Source organism: Sminthopsis crassicaudata, chromosome 2 (genome assembly GCF_048593235.1).
Source record: "Sminthopsis crassicaudata isolate SCR6 chromosome 2, ASM4859323v1, whole genome shotgun sequence".
NCBI lineage: Eukaryota > Metazoa > Chordata > Mammalia > Dasyuromorphia > Dasyuridae > Sminthopsis > Sminthopsis crassicaudata.
In genome coordinates this window covers 269765207-269780944 of record NC_133618.1, presented here as the reverse complement: position 1 = coordinate 269780944, position 15738 = coordinate 269765207, and the positions used below count along the sequence as shown (strand labels likewise).

At 44.6% G+C, this 15738-nt stretch overlaps 1 protein-coding gene across 2 annotated transcripts in view; it reads left to right on the top strand.

Moving 5' to 3' along the window:
* BMF (Bcl2 modifying factor) overlaps window positions 1-9220 on the top strand; it is a 29770-nt gene extending 20550 nt beyond the window's left edge. For both annotated transcript variants that reach the window (XM_074289257.1, XM_074289258.1), the window contains exon 4: window positions 4584-9220. In XM_074289257.1, coding sequence (XP_074145358.1) covers window positions 4584-4685 — 102 coding nt within the window. In that variant the 3' untranslated portion in view covers window positions 4686-9220. The remainder of the gene's footprint in view (window positions 1-4583) is intronic.
* The last annotated feature ends 6518 nt before the right edge of the window (window positions 9221-15738 follow it).

Sequence of the window (15738 nt, the reverse complement as noted above, 5' to 3'; positions counted from 1 at the left end):
ACATTGCCATTATTTTCCAGAAATGAACTTACAAAGTACTTTGGTTCCCAAGAGCTCCTGTTGCTTTATATCAGAATTCAGCTTCTCTGCTAGGGTCACCCATTAAGAAGGAAGCCTTTCCTAATCCCACTAATTGCTAAATTCCTTCCCCTGCCCCCATCTCTATCACCTTGAATCTACTTTGTATATACTTACTTAACAGGATGTTAAGGTAGGAAGCATGCTAGATAGAGTGCTGGGCCTGGAGTCACAAAGACTCACCTTCCTGAGTTCAAATCTAGACTCAGACATTTACTAACAGTGTGACTCTGGGCAAGTCACTCAACCCTGTCTGCTTCAGGTTCTCATCTGTAAAAATGAGCTAGAAAAAGAGTTGCCCAAACACTCCAGTATCTTTGCCAAGAAGACCCCAAAAAGAGGTCACAGAGTTGAACATGACTGAACTACTACAATTTAACAGGAAACTGGAGCAATTCCTCAGGGACTGATTAAGGTGGGGGAGTTGGGGAATAATGGTACTTCAATCCATCAGTGAGCATCGTCTCCAGCATTCTGATATGCATGTTGGCTTCTCCAATAGAATGTGGGCTCTTGGAAGGTTGGTACTGTCTCACTTTTTACTTTTCAGCAAAACACTGATCCCATGAATACCTGATCCGTAGTAGTTAATCAATGTTTTTGTGGGACGGATTGCTAGGCAGCCCATTGAGAATGTGAGAAATATTGAAGCCATAGAGACTTACTTGTCATTGTGAAGATATAGATGTGGTAAGATAGCATAGGCTTTTACAAGTAGAATTAGAATTCAAAGAGTGGGCTGAAAAGAATAGGATGTGGTGTGTGTGTGTGTGTGTGTGTGTGTGTGTGTGTGTGTGTAAAGAGAGAGAGAGAATATATCACCTTGGGAAGACTAAGATGGGCAAGGAATAGCTAGAAAATCATCCTATATAAAGATTATCCCTCAGAAATTCTTAGTTCTTTACCATGTCTTTGTGTGGAAATCTGGTGAATCCTGTGGATTCCCCTTCCCACTTCTCAGGAGAATGTTCTTAAATGCAAAAATAATAAAGTGCAAGGAATTGTAAGGAAACCAATCATAATGAAATGGAGTCATCAAAATACATTTTAAAAAGTTCATAGACTCTAGAGTTAAGCACTCCTGATTGTGGGGTTTTAATGGACCACAGGATCAATGCAATAGCTCTCTAAATGGCAGCCAAAAAAAGGTTATATGATTCTAGACTGCATTAAGAACAGAATAATGTTTAGAACATAGGAAGTTCCATTGTATACTGTCTAAGGTTTTGTGCTCTAGTCTGGGTGCCACATTTTAGAAAGAACAGGTTGAACTGGAAGGAAGCTCGGTACAGTAGTCAGACCATCTTCTGCTTCTGCATTCCACTCTTACCTTCAACCAGGCACTCCCGCTCCCACCTTGAGGTCTTGTGCTCCTTATTGGAGAGGATTTATGTAGGTTCCTCCCCACCAGACCCTCTGCTATCCACTTCCAAGATGCCATCCTCCTTCTGTGTTTGTATCCTCCCTGCTTTCCATGGGTGCAGTAATCAGATTGCCATTCTTATAAAGAACATTTTACTTGATTGTCCTATGACTCTACCCATTATCTTTGTAACTTTCTAGGACAAAACACTTTTTCCCACCTTCACCTGTACTCCCTTGTATTCTGGTCTTCCCTGATAGAATGCAAGCTCTTTGAAGTCAGGAACTGAGCTACTTTTTGTATTTCTATTCACAACTCAATACAGCATCTGGCACATAAGTATTCAGTGAATGCTTTTTTCGTTTATTCGTTCATTTATTAACCTAGGTGCCAACGCTACCTTTGGCACTCACTACCTGTGTGACTTTGTCACCCTTAGATCTCAGCTTGCTCACTGTAAGATGAAGATGGTTAAACTGAATGAGGTTCCTTTCAGCTTTAAATCTGTGATCCTCCGAACTCATGATGCTGTTGTTGTTTGTCCTTTGTTCTCAAAGAGGACCAAAGGCATTGGCAGGATGATGGCTCGGCTTGCAGGTGAATTGGATTTAAGTGGGACGAGCTAGATGGCATGTCTGGCCTGGAAAGAGAACACTCACTCGGGATCCATGGCAGCCATCTTCAGGAATTTGAAAGGCCGTCATTTGGAAGGTCATCTGATTGGAGGGCAAAGAGCAATGTTTGAGATGGGATAGATTTGGTTGAATAGAATAGACAGGTTTAATTGAGTAGAAGGAAATCCTGTTATTGTTAGGAAGTTACCTAGAAGTATAATGAGCAGCCTTCATGAAGGTCTTTGATCACTTGTTGGAAGAGACAGTAGTGGAAGTTCTTGATAAATGTTTTGGGGGCATTCTAGAGCCAAGATCTTGGAGATGCTTGGGCAGCCGGTCCTAGTTCATAGCTCTGTTACTGTGAAAGGCCCCTCAGAGGCCATCTAGTACTAAAACCCCATTGTTTCATGAATGAGTAAACCGGGACCTGGGAGGCAACTTCCCAGAGGCATTTGAAGCCAGGTTAAGTGTCTGCAGAGCCAGACCTCTCCCCCTGTACCCTGCTGTCTCTGCTGTGGTTTTGAGTTGGTTTCCTGCCATGTTCTTCACTCTCAGTGAGAAGAGGGACCAGGTGGTCTGCTGTGATAATAAAAGGGGGTGGGGTGGTGGAAACAGGAGGATCCAGCTTTATCGTTTTCTTGGAGGTGGGCGCTGTGTGTATATGTGTAGGGGAATGGGGGAAGCCTTCACTGGGGGAGAGGCAGAGATTCCGGCCTGGCCACCTGACCCACTTGAGGAGCAGCTTTTCCTCTTGCCTCCTTACTTGCGCTCCCCAGATTTAGCACCTGTCTTCCCTCGCAGCTGGGGGAAGGGGCCAGGAGGGCTCTGCTGGGCTGCTGCCTGCCTGAATAGTCAAGTTTGCATCTGAGTCCTTTTTCCACGATGCTTTACTCTAACCAGATTTTAAGCCCAGCGCGTGTTTCCTCATTTAATGTCTTTGTTTACAAAACAGGAGGAAGTCTGTCAGTCTCCCCTGGCACACATCTGCAGGCCTCCTTCGGTGGCTCATCCCTGTTTCCCTTCTAAGTATGATTGCTAACCCCCCTTTTCCTGCTGATTAACCCTCTGGGGAGGGAAGAGGAATGCTCCTGTCTATGGGACTCTAAGAATTCTCCCCAAAGCCTCTCTTTGGTCATCTGGTCCCTGGAAGGCCTCCTGTCTGTGGCCAAGGCCAAAGGGGAGGAAGAGCCTAAGGAAGACACTGAGAGAAAATGCTGGGGAGGTTGGTCGAGATGGGATTGCTATTGGTATTGGCCTGGGAGTCAGGAAACTTGGGGTCGGTTCCCAGTTTGCTGGAACTGACTCACTGTGATTTTCGGGCCATCTGACTCATCCCCGAGTTGCCCGGTCCTATGTTGAAGCCTTCTTTAAAGAGGAGGTTCAAGGCTCCTGGGGAAACGTTTTATGAAATTTCTCCTCAGATGTCTGGGCCATTGGAAAAGCTCCAGTCCGTAGGGTCCACTTTGCAGGTTTGAACAGGGGCTTCCCACCCCCTTCTCCCTCCAGGGCACACTGCCCCAGCCCAGGCCTCTGGGCCTTACTGGCTGGATAAAGAGGGGAGGCTTATCTTTCCAGAACAAAGACCCTCCTGGCCAGTGGACGATCGGAAGTGGGGGAGCCCTGAGAAATGTTACCTGTTTGGGTGGGGAACCAGCAGGCATCTTGGAGACCACTGACCTCTGAACTTTGCCTCTGGTGTTCCTGCCTAACAGTAGGACCTGGGATAACCTCCGGGAGTGTAGTGTGCATGCTTTGTTTTTGTTTTGTTTTCAAGTATGCTCTTGCTTAAGGTTTAATTGGCTCCAGTCAGTAGAAAAGGGCTCCAAGAGGGATTATTTATGGCTTACTGTCAAGAATAGCTATAAAAAGGGCAGGACTGAGCTGGAGATGCTGGGAAGGGAAAGCAGGGGGAGCGGGAGGGTGCACAAGTGTGTGTGTGTGTGTGTGTGTGTGTGTGTGTGTGTGTGTGTGTGTGTGTGTATTTGCACTGGATGAAATCAGATTTTTGCTGCCTCAGCAGTGTGGTTTAAATTGAAGATTAACCCTTTGACCTTCACAGTGTCAAATCACTTGCAGATGGAGACTCCCTCCCTTCTCCCTCCCCACTCCCTTGTTCTCTGTGTTACTTTGGGGGGAAAGGGGCACTTTTTTTCCCTTTCTTTCTGAAAAAAGTTTGTTGTTAGTGCAGCTGGGGTTTGAGAGGCTCAGGAGCCAATCTGATTAAAAGCAGCTCTTGGCTAAACTCTGTAAAATCCTGCAAGCAGGAGGGGGAAAGAAGTTTAATCCTCTTGTGCACAATGCCTGAAGAGTCTGGTCCTTTCTTTTTAATGTTAGAACGACAATTGTTTTTGGAGAACTTAACTTTCTCTTCCCTATCACTCCTTTCTCCCCTCTCCTTTTTTCCCCCCAGTTTGCTGCTGTGCTCCCAAAAATGTGGAACCGAACTTTTATTAGAGTTAATAAAGAGTCTGAGTGGGACCTAGGTGGACATTTATCTATCCATCTATCTATCTATTTTTGTCTTCTAGCACCAGCAGAACCGAAACCACGTGTGGTGGCAGATCCTCCTCTTCCTTCACAATTTGGCCTTGAACAGAGAGGAGAACAGGAACGGGGCAGGCCCTAGGTGAGACGTTGCTGTCCCTCTCTGTGTGTGGACCACAGGGAGAATCCCGCCCCCACCCCTGGAGCAGGACATCGGGGAGAACTCCAGGAAAACTGGCACTGTGTCTTGTGAAGTTTTTTTTATTATTATTATTTTGATATTTTTTTGTCTGTCTGTTTCTGGGACTTTGTTTGTTTTACTATCTCTGTGTACATAAGACCAACTCAACAAGGGACATTTGTTCTGCTCCCAGCCATCCCCCAGGCTGGGGAGCCTTGGTCAAACACTGTTGAAGGAAAAGCTGGTGTATCTGTGTGGATGAGACCTTCTGCTGGCTCCTGGCACATGGACCTTTGAGGCAGTGGGTGCTGAAGGCGACCATCACCTGGTTCTTTCTGGGAGGGACAGTGCTAACAATGAAGAAGGAGCTGGGACTGACTCCTCCCCGTTCTCCATGGCTGTTGTTGGGCATCGCTTCTGTTGGCCAGGCTCGGAGATTGGGTTTGTGTGAGGGAAAACGAAGCAGATGTGCTGACACCAGCCCTGGGTTGGTCACCCTGCCCAGCTTCTCCTAGGATTCCCTTCCCATCAGCTCCTCACTGCAAATTATGGCTGTGAATTTTTCCCCTCAGAGTGAAGAGAAGAAGGTTTGCTGAGCCTAACGCAGACCGGTGCTGGAGGGTAGCACTGCTCTGACCACTGTCATTTAAATATAAAGGAAATTTACTTAATATGGGCTAGTTAGCAAGTTCATCAGTCATTGCACTGGTGACAAATCCAGGTTCCACCCTGACCAGTGGCAGCCCCAGAGGATGTGGTCCCATGTCCAGTTGCCTCAGGATTTCTAGTATCCCTCTCAAGGACTGGGGAGCAGGTGGGTAAGGCCACTGTGACATTCCCAGGAGTCAAAGGGATCCACAGCCACAGGAAACTGTGAGAGAATGAACCAAACTTATAAGCCGACTTTGGATCTGATTTGGCGGCGAATTGATAAGAACATTTTCTTCGAGGGACTAGAGTCAGTCAAAAGTAAATTGACCTTCATCTTGAAGTGGTCAGTCAGCTTATTGCATCAGCTTCCTTTGTGGGGAAGGAAGGGCGAGGGGAGGACTGTCAGCTTCTTTTTGGAAAGCTACTCTATTGGTAAAGGAAGCCCTGGTTGGAAATCCTTGGTTATCTGAGGCACTAGGCAGGTGGCCCATTTTTTAGTGAGAAAGAAGTTTCATGCCTTTCAGAAGATGACATTCCTGTTTCTATGGAATTTTCCATCATGCTGTGTACCTAATGCTAGGTGCGAAAAAGCAAGGCATAAGGGGTTGGGGTGGTTAGTGGCTGTTATCTGCTGAACTGTGGCTTTTATGGTTCTTGTTGGGGCTTATTTTTCAGGGGAAGGGACAAAAGATGGAACTGAGTTCAAGGCCGGGTTTTGGGGCTCCTTGTTTTTTCCAGCTTCCCCTGGGTATAAATCTTCTGTACTCGTCCATCTCTCTCCTCATCCCCACCAAAGAAAACTATCAGTGACTGCCTGGCATCTCTTGAGAGCGGTCTAGTTTGGAGAGGGAACAGGAAACACATTTATCAACTATTTAGAATTTAAATTATACTTTGGGGGAAATAAATCTCTAAGAAGGAATACAATTTGGTGCTAAAGGAGCGTGGTTCTGGAAGATGTTCCCATTAGAGCAGTCTCCCATCAGAAGTGGAACATGAGCCGCTCTCTGTCTCACCTTTCAGTGCCAGATCACCCTCAGGACCGGTGGGGCTGAGGGAGACGGAGGTAATCAGTTCTTTGAGCGCAGGGAGTCAGTCTCTGGGCCAGGCTGCTGACTTGATGCTTTTGCTGAGCTCCCTGGCTTTTGCTCCCTTCTGCTTGGATTCGATGGTGTCTCTCCCAACGCCTCCCCCACCATAGCCTGAATCTCATCTCAGGGTACACACTGTGTTTTTTCTGCTAAGAAAGTTAGCTTGTGATGAACAAAGAGAAGTCTCCTGGGGAAGTGAGTCAGGGCACCGGGATGCAGGGCTTGTAAATAAGGCTCTCACAAATGGACTTTTGGAAGGGTTCCTTCTACCTGCCCGTCTCTTGACCAACACTACTCTTCCTTTGAATGTTTCCATTAGGATTCTGGCGTCCTTTCCCAGGGGTGTCATGGATGATGTGCTTCCTCTTCCTTCCTTATATCGAGGCAGTAATACTGAGTGCTCTGGCTATAGTTTTACAGGCAATACAAATTAACCAGCCTACCCCTAACCTTCCATGCTGGAGTGTATGGAAAAGGGGGGCAGGTTTGTCTTTAAGCCTCATTTCTACCTGAGGCCCTTAAAACTGGGCTTTGAGGGCTTTCCCCTTCTTCTCCCTATCCCATATGTGTGGGATCAGTGCTTGGTTTCTTGTGGTTTTTCTCTCAAGCTGAGCCATAGAGTCCTGGTGATGGAGCAGGGGCTGCTCACACCGTAGCAGGCACTGCCACCCCCCATCCCCACTCTTCACCTACTGACTCCCTGACTTCACCCTACCCAGCCCCCCCCCCTCCACAACCTCCCCCCCCAATTGCTAGCCTATGTGAGGTCAGGAACTGAGTGTGTCCTCAGACAAGCCTGGGCAAAATTTTAAAGCTAAATGGAGGAGACTGGGGAGGGTGGTGGTGGTGGAAAGGACTGATTTTGTGTTGTTTAGGATTCTATTCCTTGCTTTTCCCACCTCCTGCTGTGTGAAAAGGCTGGAGTGGTTCCTAGGTCGGGCCCCTGAGACACTCCCTTCCCCCAGTAGCCTGGCTGCCTCTTGGGCGGGAGGTAGAAGGGGAGCTAGGCAGAGAAGTGACCTGTAACCAGCTGAAGGCTGGAAGGAGGGGGAGGGAAGGCAGCTTGAGAAGTGACCTGTAACCAGCTGAAGGCCAGAGGAGGGCTCTGAGTGGAGGGCAAAGCTATATTATTCATCTTAAAATTTTTTCTGGGGGGCAGAGGCAAACCCCTTTGTCTGTAGCAGAGCAGTCCCCTGGCTCCGGGGAGCCTGGTGTCCCAGAGTTAGGGGTCTGGAGCTGCTGGAATAGCTCAGCCAAAAGTGGGAGTGGGATGGTTCCTGTAGCAGCCTGGGGCCAAACGCTGGGACTCCCTTTCTCAGATGAGTCGGTTGGATCTGAAAAGAAAGGGGGAGGGGGTGTCTGAAACATACCCTCCCCTTCCTCCCCCTGGATCCGAGAAGCAGAAATAAGTGTCTGTGTGAGCCTCCCACTCTTGGGTCTCTAGGGAGTTGACCTCTCTGCAGCCTCCCAGTCTTGCTCAATCCAAAGTGGAAAAAAATCACCTCCCAATGACCTACAAACCAGTCCCCCAGAGGCGTCTGTTTGTGTTCAGAGCAGACAACTGTGGCTTCTAAGTGCTGGGAGGACCCAGTGCAACCCCACTGGCCTGCTGCAGACACCAGAACTCCTCCCCCTCCCCCCCCCCGGCCCCTTACGTTGAATGCACTGGAATATGTGTTTTATGTATGTGTGTGTGTGTACATATATGTGAGAAAGGGACACAGACAGACTTGGTGCTCCTGCCAGCTGTCAGGGAAGGGCCTGGCCCTTCACTGTGGCTACTTCTGGGAAGTGAGAACTTGGGAAAGCCATTTCTATGCCTTTAGTTTCATGAGATTTGCTGCCTTTAGGGGGAGTTGTTTATTTTTTTTAATTGGGGGAAGAGTAAGAAGAAATGGGAATGGGGGGCTTAGGGTACATGCGGGTGTCTGATGTTTGCTGCAAATCCTACATTGGAAGGGCTATACTGGAGCTTGCTCAAGTCAGGGCTCCGGCGGGGCTGGACAGGGTCGGATCCCAGCTCTCAAGGGGAGAGGAGGGAGGTGGTCCGAATCTTCCTCCATCCCTTCGACGGTCTTAAGGCAGTTTGTTCCCTATTCCGGACCAGGCACCAAGGCTGGTACTGGGTATTTAGGATTGGATGGGGACTGCAGCTCCAGCAGCCTCCCAGAGCCTTCCCTCGTGGACGTGACTGACTTCCTCACTAGCTTTGAATGCCATGGTTTTGCTGCTTCCTGGGCTGTTTGCCCACTCTGGGCAGAGGTTTTTAACTGGTGCTGGCCCCTCGGTGCTCAGTGCCCCCTGGAGATTGCGGGCCCTGGGGCATGTGCCCCGGACAGTCTCTCTCCACAGCTGGCAGCCCTCATCTGCTCCAGTCGAAGGGCCCTTGCTCCCAGAAGCTGGCTGGCTGAGTAACCTCCTGCCTTCTTTCCCTCCTCCTTCCCCTCAGTCCACACCAACGAGGCTGTCCCCAAGAGGCATGGGCCCCATTTCTCTGCTGTGGATGGAGACCCAGTGAGAATGTAGCATTTTGTTCCCCTGCTGACGGATCTCCAGGACTGCCCTTTGCCTCCTGGGACCCTGCAGGGGAAGAGAGGGAGAGAGGGGGAAGAGGGGAGGGGAATTGGGAGAAGAGGGCCTGTTTTGTATCTGTACAGTATACTGGCTTTATGTTCTTCTCATGCATATATATATGTGTATATATATGGAGTCTTTTTTCAACAACTGGTACAATTTTTAATAAAATCATTTAAAGCAAGGATGGCCTCTCTTCTCCATTGTGTTGTTTGTGTTTTATTTATTTTAAAGTAACAGGAGTGGTATAATATGAGCAGTGGCCAGGGTGACAAAGTCAATTCTCAGCTGCCTCTTTGTAGGCAGCTTAGGGAAGTTGGTATTACTTTTGCCTTCTTGGCAATAAGAATATTTCTGATTGTTTTTCTTTTTTTGGAAAGCTTAGAAAAATAATTTTAATTTTTGTTCAAATATATAAAGCTTTTTATTTTCAAAACACTTTTATAGATAGTTTTCAACATTTATTCTTGCAAAATCTTGTGTTCCAAATTTTTTCTTTTTCCCTTCCCTTCCCTTCACTTTTCCTTAGATAACAAATAATCCAATATATGTTCAACATATGCAGTTCTTCTATACGTATTTCCACAATTATCATGCTGCACATGAAATCTTATTTTTTTTCAATGTTTTGTAAAACAAAACAAAATAACAAGACAGCTCTTAGGGTGGGGAAGGAGCATGTTGTGGAGGCCTGGATTCAAGGCCAGAGCTAATTCATTCTGAGATATCAGAGGAGGCACTTAAGTTCTGGACCTTCATTTTCTCAGCAGCAGAGGCAGGTGGCAAAGTTGAAAGAACAAGAGTTCTAAACATAAGAGAACTTGGGTTCAAATGCTTCCTCTGATGCTCACCTGTTAATTGAGGTGACTTCTGAGACCTCCTCTCGGATCTGTGGTGTAACGATTAGGTGAAGTTGGAAAATTTCTTTTAGCACTTATTTCTGAGTCCTAGATCCCCCTAACTAAAATAGGACTCTTGACCTTCTGACCGCTACAGTGATTTCTCACCAAGGCAGCAAGGGAGGGAGAGCCAGGTCCAAAGGGTGACCTCGTCAGCACTAGCCACAATCAAACTGATGGTGTCAGATTCCTTCCTTTCACCATAGTAAGGTTTGAGGGGGTGTGTTTGTTGTCAGATGACTTGGGAGAGACAGTTGCTATTTTTGCTAATCTTTTCTACTCTGAAAAAACATTTAAAATCTGGTGTCAGAGGGCTCCAAGGGGGGAAAAACCAAACACTACTCTTAGCAGTTGTGGATAGGATGGTGGTTCTAAGGTTCTTCCTCACTGCCTTTGGACTGGATCCCATAGCTCCTGAGCCATCATAACTTAGTAAATTTTCAGTTCATTGGAAAGAACGCTGGGTTTGGAGCCAGAGACTTGGTTTCAAATCCTGACTACCACTTATTATTTGTGATCGAGGGCAAATAACTTAATCACACTTGACCTCCATATAATGAGGGAGTTGGACTAGATGACCTTTAAGGGCTTTCTGTTCTAAATCTGGATCCTAATATGAAGAACAGCTATGCTGGTTAGTTCATGTCATAGGAGCTTAAGTCGTCAGTCCAACCTCCTGATTTCCAGTTGAAGAAACCAAGGGATATGAAATGATTTTTTTAAATTTGGGTTTTGAAATACTTGGTCCAATAGGGCTGCCACCTCTGTTTGTGTTTCCATTTGTAAATTACAACGCATTTGCCCAGTTCTGTGAGGAAACCAAACCTAGTCTATTTTTAATGCAAAATAACTGCCTTTAACCCAGTAAAACCTGGTTATTTTCTGACCACTCTGTATTCCATAGAATCATATACTTTTGGAAGGGACTTTGGGGCTCATTTAGTCTAACCCCTAACCAAATATGGGAACCCTATATAGAACATCCCTACCTTCCCTTGCAAACCTAGTTAGCCCATCCTAACTTTGGACAGCTCTGCAATATGACTTGCACCTTAGTAATCTTAGTTCTTTCCTCTGGGGCCAAGTGGAATAAGTCTAATCCTTCTTCCATATGACAGCCCTTCAAAGAGTGGAAGACAGCATCTCAACCAAGTTTCATGTCCAGGCTAAATGGCCTCAGGTACTTCATTTCTCATGTGCTGTGATTTTGAGCATCCTCACTATCCCAGCTATCCTTGACATGCTCTGATATCTGTCAATATCTCTTCTAAAACATGGTACCTAGAACTAGATGCAATTTCTCAAACAGGAGCTGAGTTGGGGAATTAAAGTGCTTGCTCTAAAGACGTCCTGCTGGTTTAACAAACATATGAAATGTCTACTGTGTTTCAAGTACTGCTCATTCCCACCTTAGGAAGAGCATCGTTGTTGTTGTTCACCTTTGTTTTTGAGGAGGACCCATGACATCATGGGGTGATGTTTTGACTTGCCTGTGAATTGGATTTAAGGGAAGCAGAGTTGCACAAAATAGTTAACCTCACTCTCTCTTCCTGAGTCACTGAAGTTCAGGGCAAGACAAAAGCCAAGATGACTGGTGAAGGTCTGGGATGCGGTGGATGACCTTGGAGTCTTCAATGTTTGACCAAGCTGTCAGGGCTGCACAACACCTGCTCCAACTGCCTCTGTGGCCGTTAGCACAGATTGTTCTCATCCACCTATTCCCCCGTTAGGGGAAGTCTTCACATGCTTCTGATAGACATCCCCTAATTCACCGAAGGGCTTGAGGTCTGTCAGTTGCCCCCAACCTGATTCAGGGGCCAAGATCATTTTCTCTGGAGTGTGGCTGCTGTGCTTCTTGGAGCAACAAGTGAAAGTTGGGTGACCAGTTGGACACCAAAGACTCAACATCATTATTTCTACTAATGCAGGATCACATTAGTTTTTTTAACCTCTAATTCATATTGAGTTTTCTGTCCATTATAACTCATAGATTTTTTTTTAAGTGAATAGACATCTTCCTTCTCTTAGTACTACTTACTTGATTTTTTTGAGTCAAGAATGGAGTTTTAACTCATTTCCAGTAAGTTTTGTAGTGAATAGGGAGCTAGCCTACATCGGGAAAACCTAAAGTCAGATTCTTCCTCTGATCCATCCTGGCTGTGTGATTCTGGGCACATCACCTGCCTTCTCAGTGCCCCTGGCAACTAATCCCAGATTCACAAGTTACAGAACTTTATCAGTGGTGGGAAGCTCCTCATCCTGCTTACACCAAAGAAGTTACAAACACATAAAGTTGATCTTATTAACTTGATTCATCCTCACTTTCCAGCCTGCTATTCTTTCCAGATCCTGATTTTGCCATCTAATATGTAAATTTTCCTATCTGGCTTCATGTTATCCACAAATTCAATAGGTGTGCTATCTACACTTTCAGTCAAGTCAGTGATAAAAGGGTCGGAATAGGGTCAAGGACAGAAGGTAGGACAAGCAGCTAAAGTACTAGTTCTTTACATGGTGGGGGGTTTTGGTCATGGACTCCTTTGGCAGTCTATGATGTGCACAGACCCTTTCTCAGAATTTTTCTTGAGGCAATTGGCATTAGATGATTTATCCAGGGTTACATAGTTAGCAAATGTCCGAGGTCAAATTTGAACTCAGGTCCTGGTATTCTATCCATACCGCTACCTAGTTTCCTTATTATTTATATGTATAAGTGCATGTGTATATGTGTGTGTGTGTAGTGTGTATATATATATATATATATATATATATATATATATATATATATATATATATATATATATATATATATATATATATATATATATATATAAATTCATAGTTGAAGAAAATACAAAGGTTAGTGAAATAAGGATGTAATTTTTTTTTTCTATCCAACTTCATAGACCCTATCCATGGATACTCTGGAGGATTAAGTACTGGTGCTGTAAAGACTTCTTTGCCAGTTTTATGTCAATCAATAAACAACTATATATTAAATGGCTATTTCAGGTACTATACTAGGACCTGTGATACCAGGACAAAGATAAAAGCAAAACCTTCCCCCACAACTCTTCAAAGCCAAACACTTCTAAACACACTTAACTATACCATGCAAACATCTTATTTATACATTTATACTTTGTTTCTCTCAGTCTTGTGCAGAATGGATGTTTCAGAATTTTCATGGATTTTTCATGTCATCAATAATGTGGGAATTGTCTCCATTAGTTCAGATTGTAACCTATCTACATCTCATTTTGTGTGACTAGGATTTACCATAAATCATCCTTCTGAGAGTCTGCCCAAAGTACTGTAGTAAGTGGGGGTAGATAGAAGGGTTTCCTCTAGATCTTTTTTTTTCCCCTGAGGCTGGGGTTAAGTGACTTGCCCAGGGTCACACAGCTAGGAAGTGTTAAGTGTCTGAGACCAGATTTGAACTCGGGTCCTCCTGTATTCAAGGCTGGTGCTCTATCCACTGCGCCACCTAGCTGCCCCTCCTCTAGATCTTTTGATATTTCACAGATACAAATGGAGCCCATGGGCTGCCGGCTAGTTGATCCTCATACTATATAATCCATTTTTTTCAGGTTATGTATCTTACTAAAGATTTTCACTAAAATGCTTCTCATGCACAATTCTTCATTGGTTCTGTCTGGTAGCCTATTCTTTTTTTCATGTAGACGTAAATATATAAATGTATCTTGTATACACAGGAACATGGTGAGCAAGAATAGGCTGCCATAAGAATTGGACAGTAATTAGATGCTCATCAATTGGGGAATGGCTGAATAAATTATAGTATGTGAAAGTGCTTATATCTACATACATACATATATATATAGTGTGTGAGAGAGAAAAGAGAGAGAGAGAGAGAGAGAGACACAGAGAGACACACAGAGAGACCGAGAGACAGAAAGAAGAGAGACAAAAAGAAGAGAGAGAGAGAGAGAGAGAGAGAGAGAGAGAGAGAGAGAGAGAGAGAGAGAGAGAGAGAGAGAAGGAGGGGGCAGAGAGAGAGGGAGGAGAGGGAGGGAGGGAGGACTGGCTCTATGTACTGTCCATCCAATGATACAGCACAATCTGGGCAATATATATTATCCTCTTGATTTTTCCTATGAGGATATTTAGATTAAACTCTTTTGAGTGATTTTGTAAGTCACTTAGGAGGTTCTGCAATGTTCCCGAGTTTGATGCAATCCGAGTAATGATACCTACAAATAGGAATATTTGTGAGGTTTTGTTGATGTTGTTCAACCTCTGTTTTTGAAGAGGACCAATGACATCATGGGGTGATGTCCTGACTTGCTCATGAATTAGATTTATGTGAAGCAGAGTTGCCTAAAGTTGTCAGCTTCACTCTCTCTTTCTGAGTCATCAGTCCAGTGGCAGAAGCAAAGCCAAGATAACTGGTGGTGACCAGGGATGCAGTGGATGGCTTTGGCGTCTTGGTGTCTGTCTAAACTCTAAATCCTCCACAGCACCTGTTTCAGCAGCCTTTGTGGCTGTTGGAATAAACTGTTCTTTGCCCATTCCAATAGAGGAAGTCTTCACATGCTTGGAGTATACATCCCTATAATTCACCAATGGGTTTGAGACCTATCAGTTCACCTTACCCTGGTTTAAGATGGCTTTATTGGAGTTTTGGTTTTATGAGCTGCTGCTCATGCTACAGCTTTTTAGGACCACCGTGAAAGTTGGGTGAAAGTGCATGAGCAAAGATGGATGAACAGCCTGAAAAGGGTTCACCAAGACTTCACACCAAAGGTGCTAGTCCTGCATGAGCAGCCCCATACACTCCTGTAAGAGTTGGCTCTTTTCAACAGTGAGGTAATTCAAAGCATTTCCAATAGATTTGTGATGGAAAGTATCATCCACATCTAGAGAGAGAACTATGGAAACTGAATGTGGATCAATGCATAGCATTTTCACCTTTGTTGTCATTGTTTGCTTGGTTTTTTTTCCTTTTCCATGTTTTCCCCCCCTTTGATCTGATTTGTCTTGTGCAGCATGATAAATATGGAAATATATTTAGAAGAATTGCACAAATTTAACATATATTGTTTGCTGTCTTGGGGAGAGGGAAGAGGGAAATGAGGGAGAAAAATTTGGAACACAATGTTTTGCAAAGGTGAATGTTCAAAATTATCTTTGCATGTATTTGGAAAAATAAAAACCATTAAAACTCAAAAAAAATTTAATGGAATTTATCATCTATAGGGATTCCCTCTTCTCTGGGATCTATCTATATATTTATAGCTACATGCATATATATCTTTTTTGTGTGGGGAAAGAGAGAGAAAAAGAATGTATGAAGGAACATTAGTGAGTATAAAGCTCACAAGGATGATGTGATACTTTAGAATTGTTAGCTCAAGATTTAGGTCATCTAGCCTAAACCACTAATTTTCTAAATGAAGAAACTGAGGTCTAGTGAAGTGAAATCACCTGCTAGAAGTCCCAAAGGTAGTAAACAGAGCCAGACATGAACCCCCGTACTACAACTCTACTATGTGATCTCATTTGTCAACTTGCTGAATGCATCTATACTAAGTTCATTACATTATATTATACAGACAGCTAGGTGGCACAATGGATAGAACAGTAAAGAGTTAGGAAGGCCTGAGTTCAAATCTAGCCTCAGATACTTAAAATGGAGAGAACAAAAGCTCTTATAATTGTGAAGACAAAATGAGATAATATTTGTAAAGGGCTTTGCAAACTTTAAAGTGATTCATAAATGCTAGTTATTATTAAGTATATTCCTTTGATCTTCAGTTTCCATTTGGAAATTTAAAAAACA